Source organism: Amblyomma americanum, chromosome 1, assembly GCF_052857255.1.
Source record: "Amblyomma americanum isolate KBUSLIRL-KWMA chromosome 1, ASM5285725v1, whole genome shotgun sequence".
Classification (NCBI taxonomy): domain Eukaryota; kingdom Metazoa; phylum Arthropoda; class Arachnida; order Ixodida; family Ixodidae; genus Amblyomma; species Amblyomma americanum.
In genome coordinates, this window is record NC_135497.1 from 145364604 (window position 1) to 145389134 (window position 24531).

The following is a 24531-nucleotide window of genomic DNA, read 5'->3' on the forward strand; positions in this document are numbered from 1 at the left end:
CCCTCCCTTATCCCTTCCCATACGGCGCGGTTCAGGTGTCCAACGATATATGAGACAGATACTGCGCCATTTCCTTTCCCCAAAAACCAATTATTATTATTAAGCTCGCCGCTGAGGCCAAAGTCTCGGTTCAAATAAACCGAAAATTCAAATTAACTAGATTCTACTGTGCTTTGCGTTCCTCGACGGAAGCAAGCCCAATACCACCATGCGCGGATTGCATTTCTGCACAAGACCATCTCTGCACTTCGTACCCATCGAAATGGGATACTACACACACAACGCGCGAAGTTAGCGCGGGATTATGCTCGCAGTTTTCATTAGCCGGGGAGGAAGCGGGAGGCAGAAGTGGCGAGGTTGCACGAACGCGTGAGCCCGGAGCAGAACGGCGGGACCTCGGATTTCATGTTACAATCGATTTGTGGCGAGCTCCAGCACTGATTATTTGCGCTGCCGTCGCCGCGTCGCAGTTGAAGGGAGAGGAGCATGAATATAAAAAAGCAGTAAATCGCCGCAGAAATTTTCAGTCGCTTAAAGAAGGCTTTCAAATAATACAGAATTTGGAATTTGGAAACTCGTTACGACGGCTTTCGAGAAAAGGAAAGCTATTTTTGAAAAAAAGGGGGAAAAATTGACGTACAGTCGCGAGTAGTATGAGAGGGAACAAACATTTCGCATAAAATTGCGATTTGTCGACTTATTTCTCCAATAAATTCGAGAATGGTTTTTGTATGTTACACGACGACAGGAAAACTAATTAGAAAAGAAATTGTCACACATGTTATGGAATAACCAGTAAATAAAGGTTCAAACTTTGTTCTCCGATATTGCTCACGACTGTACCTCGGTGTGTATGAGGCTTCAGAATGTGTTACGAGCGCAGAGACTTGCCCGTTTTTTTTTTAAAATTATGCATATGTTTTCAGCCCGTCATAAAACCGCCTTTCCGGCAGTTATGGTATAGCGCCAAGCTGCTTTGGTCATCACTCGCAAAGTCGGTTGTATGAACGTTCCTTATCCCGCGTTCAGTGAGCGTTAGAAAGGGAAAATAAGCAGCATAGAGCGCGGACACGTGGCTGTGATCGCAGAGCAGTCGCCACAGGGCCCAGAAAGGAAGGCGAAGAAGGCGGGGGGGGGGGGGGGGTGTTGGTGTCGCTAGACGTAATCCGTCAGGCGTTTTGCAACGGGGCGCCGCGCGTCGCACAGCGCACCGTCCCAAACAGCCCACCGGCGTTTCTCATACCCAACGCAGTGTTCAACATTCTCCGCACGGAGCGTCACAAATGACGCCATTAACGGGTTCGGCCGACGTCTCCCTCGGCTTCGATCGCTGGCCGGTACGGGCGCGTTTCGCGGTGCAGCTCGTGTGCCACCGGAGGGTCAATACCGACGGAACGCGGTGCTGAACAATCAGCTGCGTCTTTGTCCAAAACAGGCGGCCGATTTGCCCGGAAAGGATCTGCGGCGCTGCAGCTGACGAAAACAAGATGGGCAGCTTTCGTTCGGAGCGCCGACAGTGCGACGCTGCCTCGAAACGCAGCTGAGCGGACCAGAAGCGTAGCAGCAGCAAGGCGAGGTGGGCTGGCTGGCGCGACAATAACGGGATCAGAGCCCCGTCAGCTGGGAGTCAGCGCTCGTGTTCTGCTCTTGCCGCTACCACGCCGCTCGGTCCTGCGTTTTAGAGCGCTAGCTCTTCTAAGCTCGTTCCCCAGCTTCGCGCCGTCGGTGGCGGCGGTGCTGTCCGCCGCACAGACCTCGGTAGCGCGCCAGCACGCTGTGCGCCAGCAACGGCACTGCTTGGCAAGAGCGCTGGCTGGACTGACTGTGATGACGCGCCCAGCGAACTTGGTATACGATGCCAAGACGCTGCGGCGCAATTACAATGGCTCGGCCAGCGAACCTGAAGCGCGTCAATACCTTGCGGGGCGATCAGCGGCAGGACGAGTTCCTGCAAAATTCTATGCTTTGGCACCACAGCTAAGGCTCATACATTCGGGGTACACGCTACACGCTCGAGCCCGTCGTACGAGCTTTTCTTCTCTCGTCCTTGTCCCACATGTTTCGGGCTCACAAGCGTGGCCGCGCGGGCGTATTTATTTATTTATTTATTTGTGATACCCTCAAGGTACAAAGTACATTTCAGAGGGGAAGGGCAGTTGTTAACAAGAAAAATAAACAAAGCACAATTCATACAAAAGTATAGAACAACGGAGGCAGGATAAAAAGAAGTGAGCAAAATGAACACGGAACAGATTAATAAAATAGTTTAAGAACAATACTAATACGTGGAGAACACAACACTCCAATAAAATATAAAAGCGATCATTATGTAATCAGAGTGGTAAGTATTCTTCTAAATTGAGTTGAATCAGTGATGCTAGTTAATGATGCGGGTAGGGAATTCCATTCTTTAGAAGTTAGCGGAAAATATGATTGCGCACATGTCACTGTGTTACAATGAGGCACTGTGACCTTGTGTTGATGATCACGACGGTGAGAAATGAACGGTGCTGGTTGAATCCATCGAGAGCGAAGTTGAAAATTGGAGTAGAAAATCTTATGGAATAGGCAGATGCGGAAGTGCTTACGGCGGGTAGCTAGGGGCAGGAGGTTTAAAGACTTTTTCATTTGGGTGACGCTAGATGTACGATATATGTTTCGCAAAGGGCGTGCATGACAGTCAAGTTCCGTGCAAGCTGCCCAGCATCCCCATGCTCCATCTTTTGTTGGAAAGCTTCTTAACGCGTAGCTCGCAGCCTGCCTCATTACGCCGCCTATAGATCCAGTTGGTCGCCGAGAGGGAGCCGTTCTTCGAGAGGCAATTTGCTGGGCTCAGCGCGAGCAGTCTGGGCTCGGCTTTTGTGCACGATGCTCGCGCAGCTGCGTAACACTTCGCAACGAGCGTGCATGCAGCTGTGGAATGTTTCTTGGAGGCTCTCTACAGCGCGCTCTTTTGTGCGGAGTTTGAGAAACCACCTGGTTTCGCATCAGGGGCAGTTCATCGGAAGCACTGGTGCGGCTCAGCTTGCGAAACCCATCACCGCCCTCGACACACCTCCCCACACCACTCGTCAGAAGCGGCACCCGCCACCCACGCACCCACGCCCACCTTCATCCTCCGTCCCAGTAATCATCGAGGGTAAATCCAACTGCTTTCGCAGAACTTTTCGCCTCTCTCGCAACAAGTATTGATGAAGTTCTGAGTATGGTAACGAACATGAGAACGCTTATTAACAGTAACATATTTTTAATACTGCATAGTTTTCTGCCGCGAACGAAAGGCAAGTAGCGACAGGAATAGAAGAAATTTGACGTTCATACTGGAAAGGAAGCCGAAGGTGTCCGCCACAAGCATGCAATCTGTAGAGCTGGGTCGCCGGCTTAATCCAATTGGGCTTAAGAAGACTGCCGTGGCTGGATAAAACATTTAGGCGAATAAACTGGACATTGCCTAGGGAATGTGTGTAACGTTTTTTTCGGAAAGTCATCGACTTGGAAACGTCGGTTCCCTCCTTTATACGAGGGTCAGACAACTCCGGTTTTCAAAGCGTCGCCCGATCGTTCACTACACACTAATCGGGGAACAGCGTAGGCCACTCCGACCGCGGCGGCTGCGTTTTTATGGAGGAAGAACGCTAAGACGCCCGTGTGCTGTGCGATGATCCCCAGGTGGTCGAAATTATTCCGGAGCCCTCCACTACGGCACATCTTCCTTTCTTCTTCTTTCACTCCCTCCTTTACCCCTTCCCTTACGGCGCGGTTCAGGTGTCCAACGATATATGAGACAGATACTGCGCCCTTTCCTTTCCCCAAAAACCAATTATAATTATTATATAGGCCACTCCGAGGGGAAGCGTTCGCGTCAGCAACGCCCCGCGTTCGAAACACATGTAGGAACGCGCCACGTTTCGCTAACGCTACCAACATCGTCACCGCCGCCGTCTCGTAACACCCAGGTGGCTCCCGAAGCAGCTGCGTAACGGTAGTGGAGCCGTCGCACCAAGGCGCTATATATACAGCCGCAGTGCTTTACTGCGTGCACACGATTTACTCGTGTCGAAATGTCTCCAGCAATTCCTTACAGCCCGCGCGACTGCATGCGGTTGCACATGGCAGATCTTGTGAGGTTCTCATTAAAACAGCTGGCCTCTCGCGTATCATAGACGCCTCTCCTCAAGACCAGGCGCTCTGCGAACGCTTCCGAAACGATGCCTACAATACGCGGAAAGATCCGTCGGCCACGACGCCATGTTGCGAAAGAGGGGCGGTGGACGCCTCGCAAGAAGTGCGCGACAAGGCGACGCCAGTGCTCTCCATACCCGAGCACGAGAAGGGGCCACGACGGCGCTTCAGAAAGCAGGGCACCTCGGAAGACGGGAGGAGAGCCCGACTGCGCTACTTGCCTGTGCACCGTCGGCGACCACCTCTTCCGAGCTGTCGCCCTGCGCGACCGGCACCTCGGGGGCGTCCTCATCGCGTGTGGCCCCAGCGGCGACGGCGGGCTCGCCCGCCGCAGTCTCTGCGGCATCCGCTGCGGGAGGAGCGTCGGTGTTGACCATGGTTTCCTGGCCTCGGGTCCTTCGGCGCTTGCAGCTCGGCAGCGATCGCCACCGGGAAGCCAAGCTCAGGAGTCTCGTGTCGCGAGTGAAGGCACGCGTGATTCGCCGGGTGCGCGCGTGCTACGGGCTCCGCCTGTGGGCACCCCTTGCGGCCACCGCGAAACTAACCACTCGCAGAAATTCATATTAATATGAACATGCTAGCAAAACAAACTATTTCGACGAATAAATTATAGATCTAAAATATTTCTATCTTATATTTAATTTAATATTATACACTGTTAGAAATGCGTTCAACACCAATTATCGGTGTTCAAGCCCAATCTGCATTTGAATGCGCCGAGCGGAACGCCGGTGAGTCGTGAGCAATAAATGCATTTGATTTCCGCGTTTCACCGCAACGCGGTTAGCGTCTGCAGCGCGTGAGAACTTCATTGAAAGACTGTTTGTTGCGCGTCGCAGCCACTACCACCCCGCAGATGCCGAGTAGCGAGAAGAGGAGGACGCGGCAAAGTACAGCGCAGACATTTACTACTAATAATAAAACGAACTAATACGATTCGCGCGAAATTTCTCCTATCTAAGTGCGGCTCGTGAGTGGCCAGCGTATTCCTCTTCGTGATTTACATGAACTCGCGCATCTGTCTCAATTGCGTGGTTTTGCCATGCATACCGCTCTTTTACAAAGTTGCCAGTTGGTCGGATTTACTCTTGGGTGGTGCTGTAGAGTAGTAATAGCTAACTAATAGCAGACCAGGCACTTCAAAGCTCAGAACCGGTGTGGACGGAACTCGTATTCACTCTCATGAGATGTGCAACGCTGTTAATGCTGCAAATAAGCTGCACTGCAGTGTGGCGATGCTGACCCGATAGCCTGGCAACTTCTGCAAAGGTGTGACATGATGGCCCGTTAGTGTCCAAGTGTCGTTATATAGACATCTAACCGTTTAACGCTTCATTACGCTATCTGAGTAAAAGTAATTGACACTTAAAAATTTCGAACTTGGATTGTTCCCTGCAATATAGTTGAAGTTAGAAATAAAATGTGACGAATACATTTGTGCGTGTCATTCTAGGCAGAGGATGTTCCAAGGAGCCGTTCTGGTAGCGGACGAAGCGGTGAGCGGAAGGAAGAAGCCCCTCAGTGCGGCGACAGACCTCCGGCCCCGCCCCATCCCTTTCGCTGATATACGTGCCGTTGTCGCGGGTGCAGAAACAACAGCGGGGGCTGCGTTTCTTTCCTGCGCTACGATGTCGTTGCCTGGAGACGGTGCTCCGTCAGCAGGGCTCCCATTGCCGGTGCTTTCTCTGTATTTGCTCTCCTTTGGGGATGCCTTGCTGCGCTACGGGGGCGCGGATCGGGTCATTTATTCTTACCCCATCGCAACGCACCTCGCACTGCTGCGGCTGCCCAGTCGTGCTCTTAGAAACAAGGCATTTGCTCGGCTGGCCGCCGCTGGTTTTCGCCAGGACATTCCACGTGGTGCGCCAGAGCTGCATCGCGTGAGGCCCGTGCGATGCCCGTTTTCTGGATAAATTACCCTCGCATTTCGAATTAACTGCGCGACGCGATTCTGAAAACTGGTCCAAGCGCAATTGCCCCGCCGCGGTGGCTCAGTGGTTAGGGCGCTCGACTACTGATCCGGAGTTCCCGGGTTCGAACCCGACTGCGGCGGCTGCGTTTTTATGGAGGAAAAACGCTAAGGCGCCCGTGTGCTGTGCGATGTCAGTGCACGTTAAAGATCCCCAGGTGGTCGAAATTATTCCGGAGCCCTCCACTACGGCACCTCTTCCTTCCTTTCCTCTTTCACTCCCTCCTTTATCCCTTCCCTTACGGCGCGGTTCAGGTGTCCAACGATATATGAGACAGATACTGCGCCATTTCCTTTCCACCAAAAACCAATTATTATTATTATGTCCAAGCGCAAGCCGCAAGCTGTTCTGAAGCGCCCCGTCGGTGCGCATCTTCGCCACTGGGCCGCTTGCTGCGGTACGTTTCGGGTGAATGAATAATAATTAATAATTGGTTTTTGGGGAAAGGAAATGGCGCAGTATCTGTCGCATATATCGTTGGACACCTGAACCGCGCCGTAAGTGAAGGGATAAAGGAGGGAGTGAAAGAAGAAAGGAAGAAGAGGTGCCGTAGTGGAGGGCCCCGGAATAATTTCGACCACCTGGGGTTCTTTGACGTGCACTGACATCGGGTGAATGGGAAAACGAAGATTGCGCGTGGCGGCCCGGAATGTCAAAAGCGCCTGGTAGACGACTCTAGAAAGTAGGAAACAAAGCGGCCAGTCCAAGCAGATCTGTTGGACAGCAGAAGAGAAAAAAAGCGTTCGACGCAGGCTTCCTGAATCTAATTACTTCACAGCACGTTGTTAGAGCCACGGCCGCTCGGTCTCCTACGGGCGATTCGAGCGGGCGTGTAAGAGCCAAGTACAAAGCACCCACGTGGCAGTGAAAGGCGACTTGACGTGACCTCAAAAAGAGGATGTGGACAGACACGAGTTTTCGGAAAACGCTGAAAGTTAGAGGAATCTACAAGGGCCATTTGAGAGCCGCTGCGAAGAAATCGGCTGGTATGCAGCTAACTTCGTGGGCTTGACTCTGAGAGAAGAGCGAGACTCGACGGCGGTGCACGGTTACGCCCCTGCCAGCCGGTGAGTCTTGAAAAAGAAGAAAGGCAGCGAGTAGTATAGGCCATTAGTTAGGCTAAGGCGTACAGGAGGCGGAGATCAGGAACCGTATTTCATTTCGGATCCATTTGGTCCTCTGGTATTGACCTGTGATGTTCAGTGACGTAGCCGCCGGCTTTCAAGCGCCTGCGGGAAGCGAACGGACAATTGGCTCACTGGCAACCGGGCCTCGCCATTCGCTACATATCGCAGCCAATGGTTAACCGATTCGTGCGACGAGTGGTAAATGCTATCAATCGTCTCATGTTGAGACATTACATGAGAGAATGGGCGCTACAAGACAAAAAATTCAGTAGAAATCACAATGAATTGTTATCGATGAGCCGCTTGAATGTTACTGGGTCGATGATGGTGGCAAATTCGGTGGGCAGGCCATTCCAGTCTCGTGCTGTGCGCAGGAAAAATCACTGCTGAAAAGTTGTGGTGTGGGCTCGTGGGGGATACACTGCATTACGGTGGCTGGAGCGGGCGATGAGGTCGGCTCTTTTTACGCACTGGTTATCAGAAGGCAAATAATGAAAAAAATATACGGAAAAGGCTAAGACGTGCTATCCTACGGCGAGAGGCTAGAGAGGGTAAGTTTATTCGAGCTTATGCAGTCATATCTGCAGTCATATCTCCAGTCGTGATTTTACTCCTATATTTCAAACATATTTTTTGCAATGGCTCGTACCGTTAAGAACTTGGATTCGGCCTACTTGCGGGGGGGGAGAGTAATTTGAATTCTCCTGGGGCCGTATTCTATAAGGATCCGTTTGAAATGGCCTTTCTCGCTTGCCGCCTCGGTGGCTCAGTGGTTATGGCGCTCGGCTGCTGACCGGAAAAGCGCGGATTCGATCCCGGCCGCGGCGGTCGAATTTCGATGGAGGCGAAATGCTAGAGGCCTGTGTACTGTGCGATGTCAGTGCATGTTAAAGAACCCCTGGTGGTCGAAATTTCCATAGCCTTTCACAACGATGTCCCCCGTAGCCTGAGTCGCTTTGGGACGTTAGACCCCCATAAACCCGTAAACCCATTTCATTTTGAGCGAAGTCACGTGACGGCAGCGTCAGACGAAGCCAATCACAGCGGCCAATCAGAAATCACAAGGTAGTTGGTCCCCACGTCGACGATAGCCGCCGATTTTTATTATTTATATCCTTAATGCGCTCAGCGATATATGACGCCGACACATGCAGGTTACAAAACGCGCTGAACTACTCTCGCTAACAGAAAGCAGCACATGCGGCAGTGTTACATGTTAGGCATAATACATTGCGCACCTTGCGCATTGGTAGATATTCTACTCCTCGCAATCCTCTACATTTACGGCCTTTTTTCTATGGTGGATTTGCGCCTGTTCAATGTAGCGTGCAACTATAAATCAACTCTCAGCGAAGATAGAGCGATGGCACATGAAGATAGAGTGATGGCACATAAGCACAGCATAAGGTGACGAACGAAAAAAAAAGTGACAGCCAAACCAAGAAGTTACGTGCTACATAAGAAATAACGTGGGTGATATAGGCGACATTGAACGTTTCAGCTATGGTTATTTCGCAGTGCATCAGAGGCGTTTATTTAGAACACTGCTTGGCCTCCCATGTTATTAGAACAATGGCTGTTTTAGAGCGGCAGCGATGAAAGCCAAACATAGTACAATAACGAAGGCAGTAACGGGTGGAACACGAGTGTAAAAGCATGCATGAACGGACGGTAGGCATTTCATGTACTAACTGCTGCCGCTTCATACCCAAGACACGAACTAACAGTGCACCCACCGCGCCGTTGAACGTGCCATCGATTTTGCGAGAGATGTTTGTCACCGAATCGAATGGGACAAAATCGGTTTCTGCCACATGTTTTTAGCGACGCAAAGCTGTATCTGTTGAATGTGAACGCTCCTGCTCTGCAGTCTTGATCGCCGCCACTGTAGCCCTGATTACCGTCAACCAGCACGTATGCATGCAGTAGGAGAGCTGATGACCGATCCCTGCCTTCAGTCATGTGAAGCATGGTTAACAAGGAACAATGCATTTAACTAATTACTTCGCGCGGCTCATCCCCCGGTCGGCGTCTGCTATTTTGTTCTACTCCCTAACCTCGCGAACGACGCTCCGGTGAGGAGCAATCTTATCTGTGTTCTTGACTGCTATCACGGAGCTGCGCGCCTTTTCCCAAGAGCAATTCTGGTACATTGGCAGCGTTACCGTATCTTCATGCCTTTTGAACACAAAGCTGTGTTTTAATGCGAAAGCATTATATGGCTCACGTGGCGGAAAATCCGGCGCTGTCGTTGTCCACGCCAGAAGGTCCGAGAAACTGACGTGACCACATGACCTCAATGGCAATGCCTACGTCTTCAGGAAAGGGAGAAAAAGAAAATTTGTTAAATAAAATTTCTCCCGAAGTGGCTTTCGAACTCAGGTCGGCGCGAAAAGATCAGCTTCGCTGGCCACTTCATTAGAGCACTGCGCCATCACAGTTTTTTTCTCTTTATTTCCTGTTCACTATAAAAAAGGATACAGCAGTAGCAGAACGAAATAAAAAATTCAGGGGGGAACTTTGTTAAGCTAAAGTGCGGTGAGGCGAAAGCCTTCAGTGCGGTGTTGCTGCTTTTGTCACTGATGTGTGGTTAAGATGTTAATTAAGTACAGAATTGTTTGTGAATCTTAAAAGCTGGAGACACTGGAGGGCGTTTGGGAGGCATCCGTCTGATTCGACGCCTTTGTGCGAACACTCTCTAGCGTCGTAGCCAAGTAGAACTACATATGCGTTGCCGTAGTCGTTAGCACGCTCGGCTGCGGAACGGAAGGATGGTGGTTCGAATCCAATCGTGCACAGAGATTTTTTTTCTTATCGAGTTGAACAGCGTAAAGGACGGACGGACGGTATGACGTCATTTCCGTTGTCCTGACTTCCGGTTGGCGATGTAACGGGCGGACAGGATATCGACCGGGAGTTTGAGCCATCAAAGACTTTCGCCTTAAAAACGACAATACAATAATATTAAAAGTGGCAGCCACCGTTCAGGCTGCGCTGTGACTTAAAAACGTTTCAAGTTTGCCAGGTCACTAAACACTGCCATCTTCTCAGGTTGCTCGCTCTGAGGATTGTTCAGATTATTTTGAAAAAAAAACACACACACTTGCGATGAAATACTCCCTCTCTGAGTGAGCATCAGCGTGTATTATGACCATTCTCGTTTCAAATACGCTGTTGAGGCAGAGCAGCATCAATAAGTCGTAGGGGACACCCACTTCATATTTTACAGGTAGAAACCTTATACAATATGGCGTGACAGGCAGGTCCTTTCTTAATGTCCGCTGCAAGACGTCCCAAAGAAATACTGCGTCCTAGCAGTCCAGAAAATTTTGGTCTATGGTTTTTAGTTTACGGCATATTAGCCATTCAAGAGACTATGGAACAAATAAGCTTTTACTCTTAACCATGGTTTAACAGGCAATGTACCGCTATGTAAAAGTAGAAGATTTTTGGTGTCGCATAGAGGCATCCAATGCAGAAGGGTGAGCGGATTTTTGCGCGAAGTTTTGGAGGCTTTTAATATATTAAAGGTTAGGTTCTCAGTAGAATACCTAAGTTTTGTGGCCCGAAACAACTCAGAAAGGACTCGCTTGGTTCCTGTTTGCCGTTCTTTACACTGTGGGTGGGAAGACAAGGACGTCTTACAAAGAGCACTGTGCCATCACTTCATCAATTCCCATTCGGGCGCGAACAGATCAGTTTCGCTGGCCACTGCATTAGGGTAGTACGGCATCGCCGCAGCCGAACAACCCTCGTGCATGCTTTCGCATTCATAGCACGTAATTTTTAGACGTTTAAAGAGCAGAAAGATATTACGCGCTTGCCTCAGGCATTCAATCCGCCAAGATTATCCTCCTCTGCGATGCTGCAAACCACTGCATTGTAACAGCAAGTTATAATGTAGCGTTTTGCGATGCAAAAAAATTAAAAAGACTTAGGGATACTTTTCTTGGCGGGTTAAATTTATAAGCGATGTGTGACATTATAAATAAGAAGGCATCACATTTCAAACCGTGACATCTCTAGCTACGACAAAGTCACGGAAGCAGAGTCCCCCCCCCCCCCCCCCCCCCCCCCCCCCCCCGTTTCTTCTCTCCTTGCCTTTCATTTATCGGCCTAACAGAATTCTATGAGCTGCTGCTGTCATTGTCCAGAAAATATTGTGCTAGGCCAGAGGGGATTTTCAGTTGAACACATGTTGGCTGGTTGAGTTCTCGGCTCAAGAAACGGCGATTCGATGGAAATGGAAGGCTGAAGTGCTAGTGAGTTAAAATATCTGACCAAAGCTCTATGACCTCAGACTCCACTTTATCATTATCACCTACTGCGTTGATTCCTAGCAACCAGTAAGGAAAAAGATTATACAATTATTTCTTTTTTTTTTCACCCAGATTACCTTAGCAGACCTGACAATGTGGCTTGGAGCAGCTTGAAGGAAGTAGTCGTTCTCTAAAGACAAAAACGTTGCGTCGCACAAGCTGCCGCACACAAGCCTACTGACAGCAGATTAAAATAAACAAGAAAGAAAGAAATATTTGCGCGTTAATAGGGGTTTTCACACGAACCGTAACCTTAGAGCATTATTACGCACGCTCGAACCCATAACAGCGTGGCACAGGCGCTGGGCTGACAGGCGCCTGTTGTACGGTAGGTCCGCAGCTGTCCGCTGGGCCCCTTAACATAACAGGCTGACGGCCGTTGCGGCTTGCTTCTTTTCACAATATTTCGCAGAACCTAACGGCGGCAGCCTATTAGTCTCGTGCTGAACATGTCTTTCTTACTTCACCGGAGGCCTGCTGGAACGATCAAAATGACAGCCAGTAACAGACAAAGTTTGCGCAAGTTAATTAAATCAGCCCGCCTGGCAACCGATAACTCGGCGCAATCTCCACCATGCGCCCCCGTTTCAAAAGCAAAATGGATCGTCCGCGTACAGGCGAAATATAAGGAAAAGGCGGAATCCGCACCACACCGGATAGAAAAGAAGAGAGAAGGAAGGAAAAATGGAGCCGGGAAATATAGAGCCGGGTATAAGAGAAACACCGTGGCCCCGCTCTTCCGCCGCCGCTGCCAAGCCCCGGCTGCGATCCCCGAGCGGCTCTGCCGTTGCCTGCACCGGCGGCCGATTGCAAAACCATCACAACAAATGAACGCGGCCGTGAGCAGCGCGCTCGGGTGTCCCGAGGCGGTCGTCCGTGGGAAGGAAGGCCTCCTCGGCGACTCTTTCGCAAGCGCCCTCTCGGCACGCTGGCCGGACATTTTGCAGAATCAATCCGTCGGCGGCCTTCTCTTGGGAGGAGCAGCGCCCGGCCTGGAAAGAGGAATGCGCTTCGCTGGCACGGGCCGGCACAGAGGAATGGCCAACGACGCGGTAGCACTGTGTGCGGAGGAAGTGAAAAGATTCAGCAGATACACCTCAGGCTGCTTACGTGTGGGAATGCGAAACCATAACGGCCCCGGGGCGCACTGTTTACGCGTAATGCTTCTACATGCATTAAAGTTCTGTTCTGCGAGTGTATGAGTTTGCGCATTGCTTTCGCGCCAGGTCGCAAACGTTCGGACCGTCTCGCTGCACAGCGATGAGGTGGGCCGAGTTTGCATGTCGTGGACGCAAAACGGAGACGTTTGGTTGTGTCGGAAGCCCACACGCACGCGCGCCTATTACACCACCCGGAACGCTGCACGACGAACGGTTGCATCAGTTTTTTATACGAAAGTCTGGCAAAACTGGCTCCACATGGAGGTCGGCCAGTGGCGAGTATAGTATATATTACGACATGTATAGGATATCCTGAAGTGGCGGTGCTCGGCTTGATGTGTGCGCCATACGGCCGCCGCTTGACGAAGTGACCCTATTTTTCTGTGCCATCTGCGAGCGCCCCCCCCCCCCCCCACACACACACACACACACCACCTGATTTACTGGGACTAGTAATGCTTTCGCATGAATAAAACGAAAGAATGGAAGAAGCCCCGATGCTGACCCTGCGAGTGCGGACATTAAGGCCAGGGCCAATTCGGACAGCGAGCATTTCCCATGCGCGTTTGCAGCCTCCTGCTATTGTCAAGTAGACAGCATGTTTTTATTTTCCGACCACTGTCGTTGTTGCGTCTGAAGTGCCTCCTTCTCAGTGCGAATTTCCGAAGGCCCTCTCCGGCGTTTTTCACAAAAAGGGCTAGACAGAAACAGCGGATTTTGAAGCCTGAGCTTTGAAGCCTGAACAACGCGTTAAGCGCAGGTTTTCTTTTCTGTTTCCACTATCGAGATCAAAGTATAAAGACGGACTGCTCCTCTAACGTCTACTTCAGGGACATAAATTAAACCTATAATTACAGCTTTATAATTCCGTTCCGCTTTCTCTGTTTATTTAATCTTGAAATGGCGAATTCGAAGCTGACCGCGAGAGTCCCGTTCTGCGCCTTTCTTTTTTTTCTTTTTTTTTCGGGACTCTAATAACCGGGTCGGGCTTCCGAAACCATTCACGCATCAGGATGGTTCTTGTCAAGCCGGTGCCCATACGCAACTGAACAGCCTGTGAAAAGTGAGACGTTGGCCGGTGCTCAGTCAGACCATCACAGACAGTTCTTTGCGAATCGAGCTCTGGTTTCAGTATGGCAGTGAGTAAGTGATATATGTCCGAATACCTTTTCACTCACGGCAGACGTTTTTCAACACCGCAGGAAATGTAGAACGGAAAGCGAGAAAGAGTAGAAAGACAATACTGTCACATTCTTTGAGACGCCGTCCTGTACGCTGTAGTGCGGTCGAGTAGCTTCAGATTTTACCAAGCCAGGCCAATCCAATTCGCCAGTCATGCCAGTGTCCCGTCAGCGCGGTCCGGCCAGCCGCACTCAACTGTAGCAGGCTGGAGCGGCTGTAGTCACTGTAGCCGCGTAGTTGGCGTGGTCGCCGGCGTAGGGCGGCCAGTTGCAGTCGGTGTTCGCTCTTGCTGTGCTGGGGTTAGCTCTAGCAGAGCGGTGTTCGCTTCAGGTTTTCTGCCAATTTTTCGGCGCGCCTGTCCCAGTCGTTGCCATTGCTACAGCCTGGCCTTCGTGGCCTCGACATGTGCGACTCGGTGCGGTCATGTGCGCTAGGCTCTCAGCCAGGGCGCACGATCGGGGCTTAACGAAAAGTCTTGAGCATCGCTGAAGGACGTGGAGGATTCCGGTGCACCGCATAAGCGACACGTCGGACCCATGTCGAATAGCTCGTGGCGCCGTTGGTTTGTGTAGAGAGCGCCCGTGCGGGCTTGAAACAGGTGGGCGCTGCCTCTGCCAGGCCTTGCTTTTTTTGATACTACCGCGCGCCATATGGTTTTTTCAGCATCACTTATTTCCTTGAAGACTGCCTTGCTCCACTCGGCCTCTATCTTAGTTTCGCTGTGTTTTGAATTTCGACTACATTTCGTGGCTAGGGACGTGCATCTCCGAATCCAAGCCGTATTGATGTTGCGTTTTAGGTGTGGGTACATTCTGCGACTCCAATTGGTGTTTGCCGTGAATTTGGGTCTGCCGGCGTACTGTAATTTGGCCCTCGCCTCGCTTGCTTCGTACGAGGACCAGCTCATTTCCCCGCTTACTGCAGCATTTGCGGTAGCCATGCTGGCTCCTAGCGAACATCGTTTTAGCGGCACTCCAGGCATTCTGTGGTTCTACTGGAGTAGGCCAGCACGTCGTCTGCGTGTACTTTGTCGCTGGTACGGCTACTGCTTTTCCCAGTCTGCGTCCAACAGAGTACGGGTTGTATGAATGTCTGGCCAAGTGCCAGATGCGTCCTTTGAGGAGACCATATTTTTTTTTACCACTGCGTTCTGGTGCCGGTCCAGAAAATTTTGTTTGTCGCTGAGAGTTGCGGCGAGATATTTGTATTGCGTTGTTTTTTGGTTTTTTTGGTGATGCTTCCTTGCAGAGTGAATTCGTCGCCGTTGTTGGTTTTGTTTATTCCCATCCACTACATTTTGTTTTTTGGAGTTGAGCCTGGACTGGTTGTTTCCTGAAACTCGGGGGCAGATATCGAGCTGTTGTTGGAGGCGAACTGATTATTCGGCTAGAAGGACGATATCGTCGGGAAATGCTAGTCATGAGATTTCGGTGCATTATTCTTGCTTATCTGTAGTTATAGTGGAGAATCGGAGGCCTGGTCCCTAATTGTGTAGTGTTTGGAGGAGTTGTGTGATGTATATATTAAACAGTGTTGGGGACAATATGCATCCACGTTTTAGACATATATTTTGCTACACTTTGTGTGATGTAAAATCTTGGATCAGCTCTATTTGCCAAAAGAGGGAGTCGAGTACCACACATCTGAACTCTTCCTGCGTGGCACCGCGTATGCGTAAGGCATGATCAATTTCAACCTTCAAGCGGCTGGTCGTGTATCTTTGCTTTCTATCGGAAAGCTTCATCACCATCGCAGGCTCTGCCTGCTTCTCTGATCAGACATGCTATTGCGATTGACATTAAGTATTGCTAGATCAGATTAATACAGTGAAAATGCCGGGGTTGCCTTATTCTTACGGCCGCCCTCATTTCTGTTGGTGAAACATAGGCCCCTAAAAGGCAATTCAAAAGTGCATGCAAGTGCTGTGTGTTAACAGGAGTTACTGATATAAGTTTCTTGGAACTGACTGCGCCTTCTCCACAGCCACCGCTTTGGTTAATGTAACCAAAAAGGAACATGTTGCATTTCCGCAAATGATGTCACCCCCTCGTTGTAGTGGTAGCATCGCGCAGAAGGCTCTTGGTATGGGAGGCTCTTTTGCTTTAAAACCGTCTCTACGGGCGAGCCGTTCACAGCGCCACCCTCGGTGACGTGTGTGCCTCGACGTGCACACCGCTCTCACCAGTAGTCAGGGGCTGCGGCGCTCTTCTGCGGTTCTACGTCGGCTAAGGTGTCGTTGTACGGTGCGTGAAAATGGTCCTGCTTCACTAATCGCAACAACCGCAAACCGCAATGGTCCCGAGGCCCAGTGAAACCCCGGTTGCGACCTCCCGCTTCACAAAACGGACAGGGGGTTAATTTCAAGCCGCGAAACTTAATTTTCCTCTCCTGATCGGCCGTCTCGCAGCAGCAGACACTGATCGTGGAGGTCTTACTAACTTCCCCCGCGCAACTCCTCTTAGGGATGGGAGCTTAAGCGCACAATCATATGTCAGCATCTTTGTGGGGCATTTATGCGACGGATATAATGCGAGGCATATGATATGCCACGTTTAGCATTTTTGAAGAGTTACTGAACAAAAAGGGACTTTGTTTTTGCCAGATCGCAGTTTCCATCAAATTGCACTTAAACACACTTTGAACATGAAGACCACCAGTAGAACTGTAGGACGTACCTAAATAATCTTATACGACTTAAATTAAGCAGCAAATTTCTTTTAAATTTGCAACGCGTCAGAATCAGCGCCTACTAGCTGCCGCTCGCGATGTACACTGCGTGACGCTCGTGAGGCGATTTTTCACTTCCAAGAGATGCGCGCAAAACGTCGGAGCAACGCGCGACATGTTTCAATGCGCTGACACTAAACGCGACTGTTCGCACTTGGGTATATTGTATGCTCCTCCAACCAAGCCGTGCTGAAATGAGGTGCACGCACGCACACACATACACAAAAATTCGTAAAAATGCGTAATAGTGAAACCGGCGTTTCAGTAATTAAGGTACTTACTTATGGTCAGCGATCACATAATTGCAGTTATCACTGGAGCGCAAGTAAAACAAAAAGAGGGAAATATTAAAAGATAACAGTGCTTTATTTAACTTAAGTTACCAAAACCAGTTCGTCTTCAAGTTTAAGCGTACCTAACGCGAAATGTCCTGCACTGTCGGCCGTTAGCGCTGACTGGGTGTAAAGTTAGCGACGTTCACCGCTTATTTTTGACGAGGCGTCATTTCTGAATTGAAAGGGTACAGGAAAACAGCAATAAATATTCACAAACTGCTCGGGCTGCACTGATTTCTTTGTCAGCGGTACAATTGCTTGCGATGGCCACTTAAATTAACGAAGCTTTTCCGGCTAGGGCCTTACTCACGAAACTTAAAATATGCGAGTGCGGTTCGCGTCTGGCGATTGCCTCTCTCCTCGTACATCGTGACTGCATCCTGCGCTGAGACTCCGGTGCACGTTAATGAACCAACGCCACGTCCGGAGTCTCCACTGCCGCATGCATCGTGGCCCGGGTGCAGCACCGGTATGCAGAAACCGATTGAGAAAAAAAACCAGTCATGACTCGGCTACCGCCGTTATCAGCGGCTTACTCTAATCCGCCACTTACTTAAGCAGCAGTAATTTATATGAATGTGGCACCAGGAATGTTGTGGTTCATGTCGTGTAGAGACCGGTCTGCCGCTCTATGGCTCCTCGCCACTGGTCATCTCAGCCCCACATTTGAATTAGCTAAAATGCATTCAGCTGTCGCTGATTATCGTTCGCTTGAACAAAGCTGGGAGATACCTATTGTTTAGCTGCCTGTTCTTTTTTTTTTGCGGTCGATCTGACAGCGACATCCAGACGTGACGAAGAACACACTCTTTCTTAAAACAACGTTATTCTTTGAAGAATACGAAGGGCGTTGCTCGCCACCCACCACTCTAAAACATCGCTGCCCCTGTAAAGCGTGCTCTGCCTCACAATGACACTTACCGAGGAAATGCCACCTCTAGTCCTTGAAGCGGTGTATTCTCCCGGTCAACTTCCTGTGGATCTACAGCAAAGGGTAGGGCGGTAAGGAAGGGAGACAGGCCTTTGCTCCCATGCCATGGGGAGTGGTTCGTTCGTTTTTCGGGCTACAGGTGCGGAGGAGTGAAAGGGGAGAGTGGGAAATACGGTGCGGGGAAGCTATAGCTGAGGACTGGGACAAAAGACGGTCTCCTTCCCTTCCCTGCCTAGCCTTGGCTGCCGAGTCGCAAAAGGTTGTCCGGGAGTACAGTGCTTTGAGAGGTGTCTGTGTGTTCACAAACTGATAAAATGAACAGATTTCTATTCTTTAACGGCGGGTGGCTATCAAATAATAGCCGCGAGACAATCCCGAATTCAGGGGAGGGGGGAAGCGAAGCAGCTGTCACGACCGACGCCGACAGCGGTTCGGTTCGGTCGCTCGTCCATGGGCGGAAATCCGGGATTCTGTTGGCCACCGCGCACCCCTGGATTCTGCCTGTGCGGCGCGGCCTACGCAGCCGGTATTGAACGTTTGCCTGGGGCCAGTCGAAACAGCCAGTCGTTCGCGCCGCTGAAGGACCGAGCCACGTCTTGAAAGGTTTTAGAACTCGTACCGCCCCGTACCCGTAGTAGTGGCGCCCCGTCAGTCGGCACCCTTGCATCGATCGTCAACGGCCTGCGCCTGGCGTAAAGCACTGACGCCGTTCTTGCCGCGCCTCGCTGCATGGCCTCTCTCCGAGGGCGCGCCGGCTCCCAAGGAGCCGCACGATTCAACCAGCCAAGCATCGCGAGATGCCCTTATCGAGTGCCGACACTCCTCCCGACGAGTTTTCTCGCCGCCGGAGGAGCCCCAGGATGCGCCACTGGCTCCTCCATTATCTCGTCCCGCCGCCGGCACAATGGTTTCGACCATTCCCAGCGGGCCATAAGTGCGCTCACGCCGGTTTCAGGCGTGGCTTGAACCGGAGCCTGAATAATCTCGATAGTGCATCTGGTCTTAACAGTACGGATCACTCATTATAAATATTTGCGTAAGGCTCCCGTGCATAAACACATGCCCCCCCCCCCCCCCCTAACGTCCTCTAGTGAAAGCTAATTAATGCATATTAGGCCCTGTCTCTGGAGAAGTTAGTCCTGAACTAAACACTAAACTTACGTCCCCCCCCCCACACACACACACACACACAAACGCACGCACGTACGGACGTTGAATGTCGGATAGAGAGGAAGAGGCGGAGCGTTAGAAAGACGCAACTATTGTGTTCAATGCAATCAACTTGTGCGCCAAGCAGCTACGGACTTTCTCAGGTGGGCAGATTTAAATAAACTTGGTAGCAGCACGTGCGCTACTCGCGAACCTCTGACAGCTTGGAAAAACAGTCGTCTCATTTGCTTCCCAAGCACGTGCCCTGTAAGTACATGTCTCGATATTAACGAAAAAAGTTTTCCAGATCTGATCTTAGAGGAGGCCTATCTGCGTGTTAATGAGAATCATCGAAGTTTCTCTCACAGGAACGTGTTCTCTGCGGTTAATACAGAAAGCTCTTGCTTTAAAAGTTCGTCGTTTTACTTGTAAGATTCATCCACACACACAAAAAAACAATCTTAATGTTCATGCGATCACGTTTTGAAATACGAAGTTAAGCGTGCGTCAATCATTTCTGTTTAAATTACGCGCATGACCACTCAGCCGGTTGTTTATGCAAACAGCACTTCTGACCTATATAGGACTTTCCGCAACGCAAGCAAACTTCGTGGCACAGTGACCTAACCTAAGAAATTCGTGCGTGTGCGTGCGTGCGCGTGAGCAACTCTGTACATGTGTGTGTGTGTGTGTGTGTGTGTGTGTGTGTGTGTGTGTGTGTGTGTGTGTGTGTGCGCGCACCTCGCAGATGGCACAGGAAATCCCAGCGATGTCAAGAAAAATAGGGTTACGTCACCAAGCGGCCGTATGACGCACACATCAAGCCGAGCACCGCCACTTAAGACAATCCTATACATGTCGTTCGTCTATATACACTCGCCACTCTTGAGCTCAGTTCTGATTAGGAATGTAGTGCTGAAGACAAAATGCCGGGCTAGTTGGTTCCACATGCTTGACTTCAACACAACGCACAAAAAATGAGCAGGGACGAACAGAACGGACAACACAAAGCGCTGACTTCAACTGATAGGCGCCCTTCGCATACATTTATCCAAATAAGCGCGTAAGCGCACACAGGAGAGAGAAAAACACTAACATTAAGGCGATATGTCATGTCTCTCTTCGATAGCGGTGATGAACCTCGCATGAAATGACACCACATCACAATCAAAGCAATTCTGCACATCGATGGGACTCAGCAGACTGTATTGAAATCTTGACCGCAGCCTTGAAACAGCCGTTGCTTGGTCACTATGCCTCGTAGTCTCATAGCTTTTTGAAGAAGAAAAGCCGGGGAAAAACACCAACACATCTGAAGGAAGTATTCTTAGCCGAATGCAGAAACATCGGGTACTTTCTCCTAACTGTAACGGGCTTTTTTGTAATGAAAATAATATCCAGCACTCATTTGGAATAACTAAATGTCACAATCAGTCGAAATTACAAAAAAACAGACCAACCCGTTTTCGTAACGAATACCGCTCTTGTTCATTAAGCTCCAAGCGGAAATAGCACCATAATTACTGCCTTTGTACAAAGATGTCACGTTTAGTCAATGACACCGTACTACTGTAAAGTGCTGCGAAATTCGTTTAGTCGACGCGCCTTTAACCGATTGAAGGTAATTGAAAGCGCGATAACATGCCGGATTAGATTGTGTGTTGCATTTTCGACGTGCTATCCTATAAATACCGCTTATACTTAGCGTACGTGTTTTCACAGCAAATTCCTTAGAGCAGAATTCTCCACTCAATTCACTGATTCAACCGGAAAGTAGATGTACTAATTGACAGAGCCGCAGAGCACATCTTACAAGCTTAACCAGCTAGCTGAAGCCTTAGAGCCAGCAGCTACAGCCTCTTTTGATTCAGAAACAGCGCGGTCTTAATAGCTGCTGCCCGCAGTAGCAACAATGAGATAAAAAGACGGCTCAAAAGGCGTCAGCGCACATAAATTTCTGCTCATATTCAAGAGCCCCTGGTGATCTATGCCAAGTACTGTACTGAGGCGAATTTTACAGTGCAGACAGGATGTTCCTTCGTGGCGTAATAAGTCGTGCCTGACTGAAGAGCAAGCGAGGGACTGTTAGAAACGCCCCATTTGTGCCATACGCGCGCAAGACGGATTAAGGTCGCTTCTGTTACTGCATGGACTTACTCCTCGAAGTCCCCTGACTTGTTCCCCAGACTCCTGGCCAGCACGAACTGCACTACAAGCCGCGCGCGAAGCACCGTGGCCACAGCGAGTAGCCGAGGAATGCGAAGAGTGACGGCCGTGTTCCTGGAATTCTGTAACTGCCCTCAGCCTGAAGCTGTTGAAATACGCCTCGGCCACGTTGCACAACTCGTGTTACTTGAACGAACAATGAAATCGGCAGGGTGCAGGGAAAAAGCACCAGTGAAACTAGGCACAAAAACATTCCTCTGCATAAACGGCATCGTCTGTCTCTTACGCAACGGCCACGCCTGTGTTCTAATCGTCGAGCCGCAGGCAACTGAAAGCCGACATATACTTTTGTTCTATTTGTTTTGTTCGTTTTATGCATTGCATCCTCGTACAGTGGGCGGACGTACTGAGCGCCATCAGTTTCGCAACGGTTCTCAAATCCGCGAAGAAATTTTGACAAGCATACCGAGGCGTTCTCGTAGGCGAAGCACTACGAGAAATTCACTGCGACGCATTCAACAATGACAATTCAGAAATGCTTACCCATTTCGCCAAATGCTTTTTGTGCTCCTTGGTTTTGTTGTGTAATGCCATTTGCACGAGTCGGTATTGTCCAATTTTTATATGGTATTAAAAATCTTTCACCATTGCGCTGTATAGAAATGCAATACTATGCCTTCCTGAGTATGGTTCCTTGTCTGGAAAGCCGGGGGGGGGGGGGGGGGGCGGGTTGAGAATTCGTGTTGGTTTATATTATTTTTCTTAATTAAAATCAAGGCAGCGAATTAGACAATCTAGAGGCGTTATGTAGCTGAAACAGTAGAGGTAGGGATTATTGCCATGGTTATCACCATCGTTCGCTAAAGACAGAGACAGCCCACTAAGCACGTCCAATGACTTAAAGCTAGCAATGACAGAAAAATGTGCAGTTCTGAAAGTTTGATCCGTGCAGCCAACAACAGCGACAAAAATCCACTCCAGCTGAGAGCCCGCATGAGTTGTTTCACCTGGAGCGTACCGGCTCGTACCCACATTGGCGAGCGCAGGCTGTCAGTTGGGGCCACACTTCTAGAGAGGGAGGGGGCGCGCATTTCTCGAATGCGTCTCTTCCCGGCGGCGGCCACGAGGCGCGTTTCGCAAGGCAGCAGCGACTGCGCTTTCACGAAGGCTGCAGCCGGAGACGTCGGCGACCGCGCCGTGTGTTGAACCCGCGGCGAGACTTTCTTAATTGTTTTTTTATTCTCTGTTGTTCTTCAGAACGACGGAATCACGCTCGTCGCTTTCCAAACCGCAAGGGACTGCGCAATGGAGCCGAGCGGGGCGCTCGTCCAATATTCCTCGCGCGAAGACGTCGCGGTTCACTGCACCGAGCGTGCTCCGAGGGTGAGCGCGGAGGAGGAGGAGCCGACTCCGTGCGCCTGTCGTCGACGACGCGCGCTTTCGCCTTCGCCAGGCGCGACTTCTCTGCCGCCGCTGGCATTTTTGGCAGCGGAGAAGAAAGGCCGAAAACGCGCGTTGCCGCATCCGTCAATATCGCGGCGCCATATCCGCGCTTTCTGACGACATTCTGGCGTGATGACCGCGCTGCTTGCGAGCTGAGGTTCTTGTTGTTTGGTGTGGAAAGGGGGACACGACGGCGCAGGCGTTCTTTTTTTTTTTTGCGAATAGAGAAAGCCGGGCATCGAGGGCGAGGAAAGAAAAATCTGTTACTACGAAACTCCTCGGAGCGACTGTTCTCGTTTTCTGCGCCGTTTGAACTCGGAGCTTCGTGATTTTCATGCGTGTTTACGTGCTATGCGTTCTTCGTGAATGCAGAAAGGTCATTTCGAGAAAAGGCCTCCTTCGATCTTTGAGCGTATAAGCGTCCCACAGAAACCCGTGTGGCTTACTCGGGAAGTATACACCGAGCAAGCGTAGCGAGGGTAAGCTACGGCATGCTAAGCACAAACCGACTCGCCGTGGTCTGCCCAGATGCTTCGGCGTCCTGGGGTCTCGAGCAGCACGAGATCGTGCGGTCGATACTCCAGGCGGCGGCGGCAGCCGCCGCATATCGACGCTTCAAGCATGCGCAAAGCAACAACAGGCTGGCCCATCAGTGTTATGTCGAGAAGCCTATTATCCCAATGGGACGCATTGGGATAAAGAGCAGTGATGTAAAGAGCAGTGATGTTCGGTAACAACGACAGGTCGTTGCTTCTGGCTTTCCTGATAGTAAGTCCTAGATCTTATCATTTATAAAGAGCCGTGCGGGTACGATGAACACGTTGTCTTGTTTTGCAGTATAGCACGCATCCGCTGCCCGAGCAGCAAATTCACGGCCGTTGGAGACAGAAAATTGCCAGCTTTCCTTGTTCGCGCTTCCCGCTCGCTTCCCACACTCGGCGGAAGCGACTGCGGCATTCGCCTCAAGGGCACTGCCACGCAAGACGGCTAGCCGGGTTTCTCGAGAAACCTAGCGCCAAAGTGGGAAGCAGAGAGGCGAACGCGGCGCTCGCTCGACTGGAAGAAGGAAGCGCGGCAATTTAGGGAGGCTGACGAGCGAGAAGCCCCCTCGACTCTGCGAGGCACGCGAAGTGCTCGAATTAGGCACCACTCCAGACGACAAAGTGTCGCCCATTCGGTTCAGCTATGCGCAATTTGCTCTTCTCGGGTTCTCCGGGCCTCTTGTGATTAAAAACGCGTCCCTAGCGTTCAATCAACCTGCCCTGGCGCTCGACGGAATCCAGAAGTTTGGCACACAAAAGAGTCAGGAAAAGGGGGGGGGGGGGGAGGGAGATTTAGTCGGTTGGTGGCTGCGCTGCTCGTTCTCTCCGGCAATATTGTGCCCACTCGGAGGAATAAAAGCGCGACTGCCTCTCCGGGGCGCAGTGTGAAGGCGCTGCCGCGGCGAGCGCGCATTTCAATGGCGGCTCTTTCTCTATATTTAGCTTTGCCCGCTCGATAGGCGCCTGCTGCGCTGTGCACGGGGCCGTGATGAATCGTGCTCCGATACTCCACTTGAGTTCGACCCCTTCCCTTCCCCGCCTGGCTGATTTCCTTATTTTATTTCCCCTTCTCCTCCGTGGAATACGCGCGCAGCCCGGACTTGGCTGGTCGTGATGTTCTCTTAAAAAGAAAGAAAGAAAGGAGGAGAGAAACGCGAGCGCGGCGTCTAAGACGAAACCTTTGTTATAGAAGTCAGCCACGGTGTAGGAGCGTCGCTCCCGGAGGGAGTAACAATATGCAGCCGTTTCCGTTCCGATGCTGAGGGATCTTCGGTGCACTCTGACGCGCGGCAGACTTG

At 50.8% G+C, this 24531-nt stretch overlaps 1 protein-coding gene across 2 annotated transcripts in view; it reads right to left on the reverse strand.

The window, feature by feature from the left end:
• The window catches only part of LOC144113828 (ubiquitin-conjugating enzyme E2Q-like protein 1), a 63577-nt gene that overhangs the window by 13170 nt on the left and 25876 nt on the right, over positions 1–24531 (reverse strand). Inside the window, exon 1 of one of the 2 annotated variants that reach the window (XM_077647166.1) lies at positions 4404–4623. The exons of the other annotated variant lie outside the window; for it this stretch is intronic. Coding sequence (XP_077503292.1) covers positions 4404–4559 — 156 coding nt within the window. The 5' untranslated portion in view covers positions 4560–4623. Of the gene's footprint in view, positions 1–4403; positions 4624–24531 lie in introns of those variants that run through there. 2 annotated transcript variants of the gene reach the window in all.